General features: G+C 43.9%; 1 protein-coding gene across 1 annotated transcript in view; it reads right to left on the reverse strand.

Moving 5' to 3' along the window:
* Positions 1–1,914: 1,914 nt before the first annotated feature.
* SLC37A2 (solute carrier family 37 member 2) overlaps positions 1,915–12,322 on the reverse strand; it is a 43,976-nt gene continuing 33,568 nt past the window's right edge. Inside the window, exons 13-18 of the mRNA XM_048513259.1 lie at positions 11,020–11,068; positions 10,577–10,650; positions 8,376–8,454; positions 7,423–7,520; positions 6,207–6,271; positions 1,915–2,268 (exon numbers count right to left, since the gene is read on the reverse strand). Coding sequence (XP_048369216.1) covers positions 2,253–2,268; positions 6,207–6,271; positions 7,423–7,520; positions 8,376–8,454; positions 10,577–10,650; positions 11,020–11,068 — 381 coding nt within the window. The 3' untranslated portion in view covers positions 1,915–2,252. The remainder of the gene's footprint in view (positions 2,269–6,206; positions 6,272–7,422; positions 7,521–8,375; positions 8,455–10,576; positions 10,651–11,019; positions 11,069–12,322) is intronic.

Here is a 12,322-nt window from a genome sequence, read left to right on the forward strand (position 1 = left end):
CCTCCCTTCCCCACCCTGAAAATGGTATTTACATGGAGACATCTAGAGAGCAGGAGGGAAAAGTAATATTAGTTGGACTTCTTGCATGTGCTGAGAAGCAGCTCTGTTCTGTTCCTCATTTTTGTGGGCTGTGAAGAAAACAGATTAAATAAGCAAGCTGGGCCTTGTTCTTTGAAGGTGGGTGGCTTTTGCTCTTATGCTGCTTGAATTAGGCCCTAATGGACAAAGAACTCTTTACTACAGCTGTAATTGCAAACAGGTGAGACCAGCCCTTTTAAGTTCTCTTTTTCATTAGCCTTTCAAGCTCTTCATCAGGAGGAAATCGTAGGGTTGGCCCCACACTGGGCTCCGTTTCTCCTGGACATGCATTCCAGCTGGAGGCCTTTTTGACGGATATTGAGGCATGCACGGTTACTGCATCTCAGACACCTCTTTTTGGGAACGGAATCCTGCTCCCCAGCAATGCTCTGGTAACAACTTTCTATGAGCAATCCGGCTCTTTTAGGTGAATCTCTACGAACTGATGCTTGAATACTTTGCTATGCAGTATAGGTAAAACAGCTTTTTTTCTGGAAAACAGTGAAGCATAACCCCACCCCCCCACCCCCCGCCTCAATTTAGGATTAACCAAACTGTACAGAAACTGCCTGAAAACTATTTGTGGTGGGAAGTATTCATCTGACTTAGTTGGGAAGGAGCTCCCCTAAAATGAGCAGATCGGGAATAGATCTGGATCAGGTCTGGATCATCATAACTTGAAATTTCCCCCATATCCTTAGGAAAGTCTCAGCAATCATGATAAACTGCAATTCCCAGGAGTCTTTCTGCTGAGAAGTTCCTATTGATAAGGCTGCAGAGCCTATGTAAAATCCAGTTGAGACCCTAACCTGGGGACCCCAACCTTTTTTGAGCCTCCAGGTACCTTTGGAATTTGGTGGGTGCAACCATAAAATGGATGCCATAAGAGGTGGAGCCAACCACAAAATGTCAGGGAGTGAGGTTATCTATATACTCTTCAGCATTCCAGGATAGAAGCTCGGTTCAACAGGATGCCTTTCAGCGTGAACATATTGTTCTAAAACATTTTTGTGCATACACACAACGTATCTTCAGTCACACAGTAAAGATCCTAGCAGCTGCTGTCAGAACGCTGTTTTTTAAAAACTAAAAAAGCTGCACTGTTTTTTAAAAAGCTCCAATAGTCACTCAGAAGCCCTGCTGGGCAAAAGTGGCATCTGTCCCACCTACTTTCTAAAAATACTTGGCAGACACCATAGCACACGTGAGCACCCTGTTGGGGAGGCCTGCCCTAACCTATGTGAAGTTTGAAAGCCTCATAGTATTGCCAAAAAAAGAATGGTAATTTAGTAATGTTTATATATTAGGAGCATCGCCCCCAATAATCTGGGGCCCTAAACGATAGCTCATGTAGCTTGTCCATCAATCCAGCTCTGCATATTTTCTCCTGCTGCTTCTGGAAGGTACGTTTGGGGAAAGGGAAGGGGAAAGGGCCTTGGAACGGGGCCAGGCTAATTTATGAGATGGAATTCAAGGAAGGACTTTAGCTTGGATTGCAGTAAGCTCAGTAATGCCAAACTGGGGCCAGTAAGTTCCTTTCAAAAACAAAAGCAAAGCCCTGTTTCCATCATTCTTCTCCACCTGCCTGCAGCAATAAATTTTGAACTGAAAATGTCAGGCTTGGGATTAAGGTCCCTGAAAGCCACCACGGGACAACTGGATTGGCAGCCTGAAGCTCCTTTCAGAAACGGCTGATGCTTCTGTAGGACTGAGCACCCCAGACTCCAGATCTCAGCGACTGCAGTCTGGGGCTCATAAATTGAAAGGGTCCTGCCATTGAGACATGCAGCTTTTTGCTTCCACACAGCTGATGGAAAGGAAGTACCCAAGCTACACTGGCTTTGAACCAACTTTAATAATAATATAAAAATAACAAAAAGAAGTGCAACCTACAAAACAAAAGCCTTGAGATGCTGGGATCCCCAAAACATCAGTTCCTTTTTGCCTTTGATTGTAGATCCTCAGTAATGTTCCCTTTCATCAGTTAAAACAAGTGCAGCTGGTGACGGGCTTGGCTGGTATGTCCAAGAGGATCCGGTTTGTTCCTGGCATCCCCTTCGTTTCAGCTTTGTTCATTTCTCCCACCATGGATTTATGAGGGGCAACAAAGCTGACTGTCCCTGCAAAGCTCGCCCCTGTTGTGTCTTCAGGCTCCTCTGGCTTCAGGAGTGGCGTCAAAATTCCTTAAAGCTGCAAGACCAAAGAGATCAATTAGAAACAAAGCGCATCAAAAAAGTGCATCTGAATGCAGGCAGAATCCATTGCCTTTTTAATGGTCACGTTTACCCACATACCATCATGGTTTTAGCTGAGAGCTAGCAAGAAAGTGATAGAGACAGAGAGATTTGGAATAAATCTGAGTTGAGGTGACAGCTACTGTTCCTTGTGTGACTCATCTATGGGTACTTTCACGAATGATGCTATAGACTCCCATTTGAATTTCTCATGTCAATCATGTAAAGGAGCTAGCTATGATGCTCTGGGTAGAAGGTTATTCAGTATTTACTCAAATGTAAGACTAGGGTTTCCTCCCCCCCACCCCCCCAGGTATGCCAACAAAAAGAGAGAAGATTGTCTTACATTCACATACAAGTTACAGTTATGCTCTGTGTTGCACTTCCACAGATCCCAGGAAGGCTGTGGATACTGTGAACAGATGTCTGGAAGCTGGCTGGAAATCGCTGAGGGTTAACCGCCCCCCCCCCCCCACTTAATTCTAACAAAAAAGAGGTGCTACTGGATAGGAGGAAGGTTTAACCCCCTGCTAAAGAAGCAGGTTCACAGCTGGGGTCTTCAGTTGGATAAACAGTGCTGGCCAGAGGTGCCTTTTACCAGCTTTGGCTAGTGAGCCATCTGTGACTTTTCTTGGGCAGGAAAGCCACTGTGATGCATGCTCATCTAGATTAGATTATTGCAATTCACTCTATGTGGGGGCTGCCCTTGAAGACTGTCCAGAATTTACAATTGATAGAGAATGCTGTGGCTAGAATGATGATTAGAGTGGGTCATAGGGACTTAAGTGATGGCTGCATCAGGCATTGGAACTACATATATTCAGAAACAGGTCCCTTGATCAGAACTCACAAGATCCCAGAAACCATGCCATTTCAGCCACTATTTTAATTCCTGCTTCTTGACTTTTGTGAAGTGTTGCTCTCAAATTTGCAATCTGGGAGTCAGAGGCAGCACCAGCAATACTCCTGCACTGATTCTTTTTATTTCAACAGGGATTGTGCAAGACATCTCCCTGGCCAACTTGGGGTCTTGCCCTTGGGATCCTGACCAAAGTTGTACACCACCACCAAATCACACTTGCAGTTCAAGGCTGGCATTCTAGTGAAGTCAGGAAGAAAGGAAGTCAAAATTTGGATGTTCGTATTCACCTTATTGGACCACAGAACTGCGAATGAGCAAATGGAAGAACAGCACAAAAGTCCAAGAAATGTAGCTGTAGTCCCTTGACACCTTATATGTCCTCAAACTCCACCACCAGAGATCTGAGTACAACCCTTCTCAACAAGAATGGGGCATTAGGCCTTTTACCACGAGTACCAAAGACACCACAAACCATGAACCTACCAAGTGGCCCTGAGAGGTGGACTTACCGTGACTCCTGGCCCCAGAATATGTCTATTCAAAAAGTGAAGTTTAATGACCTGTGAATATAATCAACATACAGTGTACCAGAGTCCTTAGGAGGGGGGCAGGGAGAGTCTAAATAATTGGGAGGACAATGGTTTTCTCTGTTTAGCAGAGCTCTGCTTTTCAAAACAGCAGTTCTCAGATCTTAAATAGATGTCACACGCTTCTTGGCAATTTAACCTCATCATCACATTTCATATTTCCTTGCTCCAATGCATTGTCTGTTGTGTGTTAAGAACAGGGAAATGCTAAAACTGGTAGCATCACATGTATTTCTTTCACTAGACATTCCTGGGAAGACGCCTGGGGATGCTTGTAGGAAAGCAGCAGCCACACATTTCCTGAAGTGTTTAGTTAGGATTTCAGAACTGTTGACATGAAGAGCTCTCCTGAATCAAGAGAACTATTTGAGCCTCTCTGTACATAACTGCCAACATGAAGAAAGACCGGCCAATTGGCTGAGGAAAAAAAGCAGACAGAAAACAGGGATGAAGGAGATTATCTTCCTTTCCTCTGACTGAGAGGGAGCTGCCCATTCTGTCTTCTGATCCAATCAGAGCTTTTGATGGGAGGGACTATGAAGCAGCTTCACTCTCCCATGACAACTGGCTTTGTGTATTTCTTGGAAATCCCATTTTGAGAACTGCTGCTTTACAATAAACGTCTTCATTTGGTTCACTTACAAAAATCACAACACCCAGTGGCCGATTTGTTAACCCACCAACCAGCAGGCACGATCACCAACATAGGACCATTGATACCCAGGTAAAGACTGAGAAGGCAAACACAGTTGCTTCTGCAGCAATGATTTATCAGCACATTGACGACTGGCATGCCATTTCTTCATTGGATAGGGTTTTGATTGGTATCAGATCAAGAAGTAATTATTCAGGAACATTTTGAAAGACAGGAAGGCATCTTGGGGACTAAGTCTCAAGCATGGTCGTGTTGGGGAATCAAAGGTTGGGATGAATATTATCCAGTTTTAACATTGCTTTGAATATTGTATGCTTGATGGGCCACAGAAATTATCAGAAAATATGTTTGGGCTGCTGAACATTTGTGTTGTTTCAGTGCTGTTCAGAAATTCTTCTCCTCACTGTCACTGGCTCTGTTGCTATCTCATTCCAGTGGCAAAGGTGACTGGCATGATTTTGTCAGTGGTGACATAGCGCACCATCCAACATACCTTAGATACTCCCTAACAAAATAACTGGGGTCAATATGGCCAACAACAAATGGTGCAAAGGACTATGGGGGAAAAAAGAGCAAAGGGACCACGCTACATAGAAAAACGACCCAGAAATTACACAAAGGCATCCACCAGTGCCAAATGTGGCCAAAAAGAATTTGACACTCATGAAAATTAATGCAGAACAAGGTTACTGGCTTTGTCTCAGATCTAGATACATTTCTGACAATTAGTGCTGCTTTTCTGAAATATAGTTCTCTGGAGGTATAGAAAATAACCTGGTTCAAGTTGGATGGTATTAAAAAACTAACTCCTGGTCAATCCATCCACAAGTGGTGTAATCGAATTGTTAGAAAATGTATCAAAAGTATCTGTGGATTCAAATCCTTTGGGAAGACAGCTGTGTCCAATTCGTCCAATAAAACTGGCTGCCAGACCTATTTGAACTGGGATGGTTTTGGGCAGACAGGTGTAGTACAGAACATATCATCCCCTATCTCCAGAGACAGATGGGTCTGAAGAATACTAGCACAATGAAGTGGACACATCTGAGTAGGTTTTGATATATCCATTTCCTTTCCAGTGGCAAGAGTTTTCATCCACAAAGAAATTGTGTGTTCGACTGCCATGCTTTTAGCCTCATTGGGCATGTTAGCCTTACAGATGCCATGGGGGAAGGTAAATCTACAGAAAAATCACACACTGCATTTGTAGACTTCCTCATTCAGTGGGAAGGGAGACGTAACACACATACTCACAATGCAAACTATTTTATATCCACTGTTACTGGGTGAGTTAATTTCATACAACAGCTATAAAGGCATATTGAGAAGAAAAGTATGATTAGTATTGGTTAAGGAGAAACTGCAAAACTTTCAGGGAAAGAAATTAAGAGTTATATCATGTCCAAAGTTGTACACGGCTCTTTGGTACACTGGTTGCCCAGTATCACTTTGAACCTGCCTAGAGGTGGAAGTATACTGTTTTGTGATAGCGCTGGAGATATAATACTTCTGGCAAGTTCAGAAGTCCACACATTGGATGCATTTTCAGAATTCTGTCCTTGGACTCCTAAACAAGCTCCACCGTACAAGATGGCAGAGCACAATGGTGTTTTTTCTTTGCACGTGCTCAGGTAATGCCCATGTCAAGAGAATTTGTCGTGGAATCATAGACAGCCAGACTGACAGACTTCAAATTCAGGGCAATTTGGGGCTTTTAAAACACTAATGAACCATTAATGAACAACTCCCATAGCACTGCTTTCAAAACTCTTGGTTCTATAAACACATACCCTCTCTTTCTTGTGTAGCAGCCGCACCATCCTCGTATTTCCTTGTACACCACGCGCGAAAGGAGCTGGAAAGGGAAGTCACATTCAAAATCAGCTTTTGGGAAAAGACTTTATGGGTCTTTATGTGTATATGTAATATTCTGGATTATAATCAACCTGACATTTTTTCTAAGTAGCTGCAAAACTATTTCTAATTGAACACATCAATGATAAAGTCAGTGAAATCCAAGAAGCCCCAAGGTTATCTCCCTAGACGTGGGGCACAGCAGATGTTGAGTTTAGCCTTTCTCAAGGCTCTAGCATTGGCTGATTCCGCATAGGCCAAAAACAGCAGTGTGAAAATGGTGTAAAAAGGTTTAAAATGGTGTATAAGGGTTTATACTGTTTTCACACCGTTTTCACCCTGCTGTTTTTGGCCCATGCGGAATCAGCCATTGAAACAAATAAACTGAGCTGCATGTAAGTATCATAACAAGTTTCTCTGAAACTCCACAAAAACTCAGATTGGATATGAATCCAGTTTGTTGTTGTTATTGTGCTTGTGCATACTCCTTGCTCCTCCCACCTACTTCTTCATTCGTGGAGAACTTCCTGGCTTCACTGTGCTTTGATTGATCACAACATCTGAATTCAAGTGTCTCAATGAACTGGGGTTTGTTTATTCCATACAAACTGGGACTTAACTGCAATTTAGAATCACGGTTTGTTTGGTTATTTATATTTTAGTTTATTAAATTTCTACCCCTTCCATTTTCCACCGGAGTCGAGCTCAGGGTGGCTTACAAAGATCTGAAAATAATATTACAATAAAACATTACCATAGATTAATACTCTATGAAAACCAAAGCTAAAAACCTGTTGATGGCGGATAATACTCAACAATATCCTACAATAACCTATATCTCCTTCTCAGTAGATCTTATGACATTCTTCTGTACGACACAAATATACTCTGGTTCATGAACTGAAGTTCTCTCAGTCTGGGAAGTTTTTCATATAATAAAGGCGGGAAGATTAAACAGTGAAGGATGTCTACAAACACAGCAACTAATTGTATTGATATCCCATTGGAGTGTAAGTTTAAACAGAGCTTGCTAAGATGACTGAATGCCAACATTATAACCATCTAAAATGGTTAACTTTGCTTAGGACCGGACTGTTAAGTCACCCAGGAAAACAAGAAATTGACACAGAAGGCTCCACAAAATGAACTCACCAGACAAGCCAGTACATCAGCCGATATCAACATGTAGAAGACATTGTCCCAGCCTGAGGCAGAGATTAGCCCTGCTAGCAGAGGTCCAAGAGCTGCACCTGCAGAGCAATTAGCCAAGATTGTCGGATCGAGGTAGTTTGCAGGCCAGCTTTACCCAATGCAAATGAAGCAGGTAACCCATGTTCAGACAGTGCCAAACCAAAGATACATACAGGATACAATTCTATGACTAACAGTGGATGGACATTTGCACTGAAGAAGCTCCTATGCAGTACACAATGCTGATAGCTATGCCCTTGCCTGTCCCCAGTGTCTTTGGGCAAAAAGGTTCTTCTGTTCCTTCAGCCAGTGACTGTGCTAACAGTAACTACCGCTAGATGCATTCGCCAAATAAATTGCTCTTAAAGGTGCAATCACAGAATATTGAACAAGGCTCAGATTTACATGTGTGTATATTTCTGGCATGGGATCAAGGCTATTTACCATGTACTCTGATTCTGTTTTTTGTGAAGAGGTTGCAGGCTTTGTTATATAAATAATTCAGAGTCAGTAACAATCTGTATTTATCTGATGATGTCTTTTTTTGCTTTTAAACCCTTTTGTTTACTGTGGATTTTTTTTTTGGTTGATGTTGTTCTGTTTGCTTACTATAATGGCTTGCTTCCTTTTGAACTGGATTCAGAGTCCAAAACTGAACATGAGATACTGGCTGGGTGTGGGCTGGAAGAGGTTCCCAAGCATGTTTTTATGGGCCAATTCTCATCATATCCCATGGATAAAAGTATTTTGAGGGGTAGGAAGTTCTCACGTCACATGCCTCAAAACAAAACAGCAGATTCTTTAAAAGAGCTGGTCTTATATCCTGCTTTTCTGCACCATAAGGAATCTCAAAGCAGCTAACAGTTGCCTTCCCACACCATAACAGGCACCTCTTATGAGTTCTAATTACCAACCTACGGATCCGGTCCCATCGATGATAGCTGTAACGGTAGAGAGAGCCTTTGCATTTCCTTGGAGAGACTCATGAGTGCCCTGGGGTGGAGGAATGAAACAAAACAAGCATTAAAAAATGTACATCATGAGTTCTCGGGTGTTTTCTTTCCAGTAAGTGTAGCAGTAGTAGAAGAAGAAGAGTTTAGATTTATATCCCCACTTTCCCTCCTGTAAGAAGACTCAAAGGGGCTTACAATCTCCTTTCCCTTCCCCCTCAGAACAAATACCCTGTGAGGTAGGTGGGGCTGAGAGAGCTCCGAAGAACTATGACTAGCCCAAAGTCACCCAGCTGGCATGTGTTGGAGTGCACAAGCTAATCTGGTTCACCAGATAAGCCTCCACAGCTCAAGTGGCAGAGCGGGGGAATCAAACCCAGTTCTCCAGATTAGAGTGCACCAGTGTTCTTAAGGGGCACACAGCATTATAAAAGCAATCAGTTACAATATAGAATAGAATACACCTTAGCAGCTGAGAAGAATTTTAAAAAGGCAAAGAGTCAGTCTCAAGTTAAGCTTGGTGGAGCAAAGAGTGTTCCTGAAAGCCCCATGGAAGGAGCCAATGTTCTTCATGGGGGAGGGCATTCCATAATGTTGGTGCTGCTGCCAAAGAGGCCCTGTCACATGCTGAACCTCACAGTATAATCTTGCACCAGGCCTGACAACTAGTCCAGTCCACAATGAGATACTGCCACAAATCTCACCAAAGACCCCTTTTTACTGCATATTGTATTCCACTGAGCCACAGTCAACAGGCATAAAGATTACAGAGGGGAAAAACTCCCCCTGAAGAGACCCTAGCGTCAAGCATTTGAATTGCCTTTTGCCTACCACAACGAAGTATTTTTCCACTTTGGTTTAGGCCTCCTGACTAAAGATTTTTGTACACAAACAGTTGCCATGAAAGAGGATTTAACCATGGGCCAATTTTTCAGCCAGAAAACCATTCCAGGATACCTGGTGGATGTATAACTACTTTGTGCCAGGTTACTTGAAAACCTTTCAGAGTTTGGAATGCCAAGCTCCAGCCAAGAGTTCTCTTCCTTCTGAGGATCTCTCAGCCGAGGTGTCGTGTTTATGTTCTGTGGAAAGAATTTCCTACCCTTGCCCAAAGAAGCAAGCTATTGTGCTGTGTGACTCCTGTTCTAGAAATTAGATCAAGTTCAGGAAAGAAAGTTATAAAGTAGTCCATGTTGAAGGAGAAATGCACTTAATACATGAATATATGAATATATGAACACACGAAGCAGCTATATACTGAGTCAATCCACTTCTTCAAGGTCAGGGGGAAATGGGCAGCCATGTTGATCAACATCAACACACTGTAGGAAGTTTATGAAACTCTATGGTTTTACTATAGAGTCTGGGCAATTTATCTAGTGTCAATTGATGTTTCCTCTCCCCATGCTCCAACTCCAGCGGGTAAGGGCAGAGGCCTGACAACCCTACCCAAGGTACTTATGTATTAGTCTTTAATATCACCCACTACCTGATGCATTTAACTGAACCTTCAACCTTCTGCATCCAAAGTGTATTATTTATTTAAAACATGTGTAATCCACTTTTCTGCCTTGTAAAACCTAAGGCACCTTACAACATAAATAAATCATTATAAAAATATGATCAAAATGACAATGATAAAATCCATAATAAGGCACAATTTAAAAAGTTCAATTAGAACTGTCATTAATAATTTAAAAAATCAAATGCAGTCCTAAATAAAACCATCTTCAACTGACTCCTGAAGATCAACCATGCTGGGGTGGGGCTGGGCGGGGCGGGGGGAGGGGGCTGTCGCACCTCCCTGGAGAAGTTGTTCCATAATTGTGGGGCTGCCATGGAAAAGACAGATTCTTGTGCACCCACCCAACGAGCATCTTGAATTGGTGGAACAGTCAGGGGGCATCTCACTGCAATCTTAATTCCTAGGCAGGAACGTATGGGGGAAGACAGTCCTTTAGAGACCCCGCTCCCAAGCACATTAGAGAGCTTGTGCTTTGCCACTGAGTTATGGTTCCATCAGTTTTAATTAGGCATGTGGAGAGCAATTCTAAGGAGATAGTGAATGGTGTCAAGTCAGGTGGTAAGCACAAACCCTCAAAAATTAATATTTCTCAGTGAATGTTTGGGAGGGGGGGAACTGAGCGGTTTAATAAGAGCCTTACCAAGTCAGCTGACACTGCTGTTGTAATGAGAGCATAAGGTCCGTTGACCAGGCCTCCGCAGATAATTAACATCACTGCAAAACAAAGGAGAAATGATCAGCAAGGATCACACCCTCCAATATGAGTTTGCATTCAGAACACGGGAGGTCCTATTCTTGTCTTCCCACCATCTGAGTTACACAACAAGGGTGAAAGATCCGCTTAGCTGTGGATTACAAACTGTGAGTCCCTGTTCCTGTGCAGAGTTGGTTACCAAGCTTTGAGACATGGCCCCACAGATGGGTACCAAGAGGGCTGCTGCCAGTGTGGCGGCAACAGGAAGTTGGCATGAGAACTGGCAACCCACACATTCACCCAAAGGCAAAAAGAAACAAAAGCACTCCAAAACTTCTTGGGAAGTCAACATGCATGGCGGAAAATTCTGGAAAGTGATGCAGTCTCACCTACTGATGTGGCGAATCCATTTTGGCCGATGTAGTTGTACAGAAATAACTGGAAGAGAAAGCTGGGTAAGAATTTCCACATCTGAATGATTTCATCCTCCCTCTTCCTGCATGGAACACAATGGCTACTTCCCGGTATTGTAATGGTTACCATTCTGCACCAATGCTGCTGTAATTCAGGGGAACTGTCCTACTGGTTTGCCCACATTGTGGATGAGAGGGTCCCTTCCCACGCCGTATTATCCAAAAGAATCCTTCCCCAGTATTTGACATTCTCAGGGTACATCCATAAAGCAGCTTTCTTGAAGGACAACGCAATCCAGAGAGGCTTGCTGCGCCCCGGATAGCAAGCTGAAAGTGCCGTTGCCCCTTCTTCTGTGAAAATGGCCCATGCAGCAATATGGGCTCCACCACCAATTTTGCTGGTGTAAGTATGCACCAGCTGTCGTTCCTGGGCTGAAAGAAATCAGGAATGCCCCCTTCAGTGCTGGTGGGGCTCAGGCGCTGGAGGAGTGCTGGCACCCGGGTGGCATGCTGCCAGGTGTCTCCCTGGTACTAGTGTAAATGACCCTAATGCCAGCACAAGTGGCATTGCACCCGTGGTCATACCACCTCCTGAACAGTTTGGCACCTCCTACCCCAGAGGTGTAGCTGGGCCAAACTGCGCCCGGTGTGAATACTATATTTTCCCCCTGCGGCGACCCCCCCCCCCCGCAGCGCACCCCCCAGGCCCCTACCCTTCCCACACTTACCTTAGTTCCTTTCCTTTTTAAGAACTTTTTCATGCTGCAAAACGCCTGTTCTCAGTAAAAACGGCCTGATGGGAACTATACTTCCCAGGAGACCTTGTGAGCCTCAAAGTCTCCTGGGAACTGTAGTTCCTCGGCCATTTTTACTGCAAACAGGCCTTTTGCAGCCTGAAAAAGTTCTCAAAAAGGAAAGGAACTAAGGTAAGTGTGGGAAGTGGGGAAGGGGGGCACCATGGGGGGTGGAGGGCACTGAGGAGAGGGGCAGGAGAAAGGGGGAGGGGCCTGGGGCGATTCTCTGCACCCCCAGGCATGCGCCTGGTGCATGGTGCACCCCTGTCCCCTTGTAGCTTCGCCACTGTCCTCCTCCCAGATTGCACTGAATGGCAGCGAAAAGCCAGAGGTATGGGAAACATCCCTAAAATAGGCAGATACACAGGGCTGACCTTTTCTCCTGAGAATAACAATACTTCACACTTATTCAGGGCTTTTTGTACTTGCAGCACTTCACATACATTATCTCAACACAATGCTTACAACAGTTCTGTAAGTTAAGT

Source organism: Sphaerodactylus townsendi, linkage group LG12 (assembly GCF_021028975.2).
Source record: "Sphaerodactylus townsendi isolate TG3544 linkage group LG12, MPM_Stown_v2.3, whole genome shotgun sequence".
Classification (NCBI taxonomy): Eukaryota; Metazoa; Chordata; class Lepidosauria; order Squamata; family Sphaerodactylidae; genus Sphaerodactylus; species Sphaerodactylus townsendi.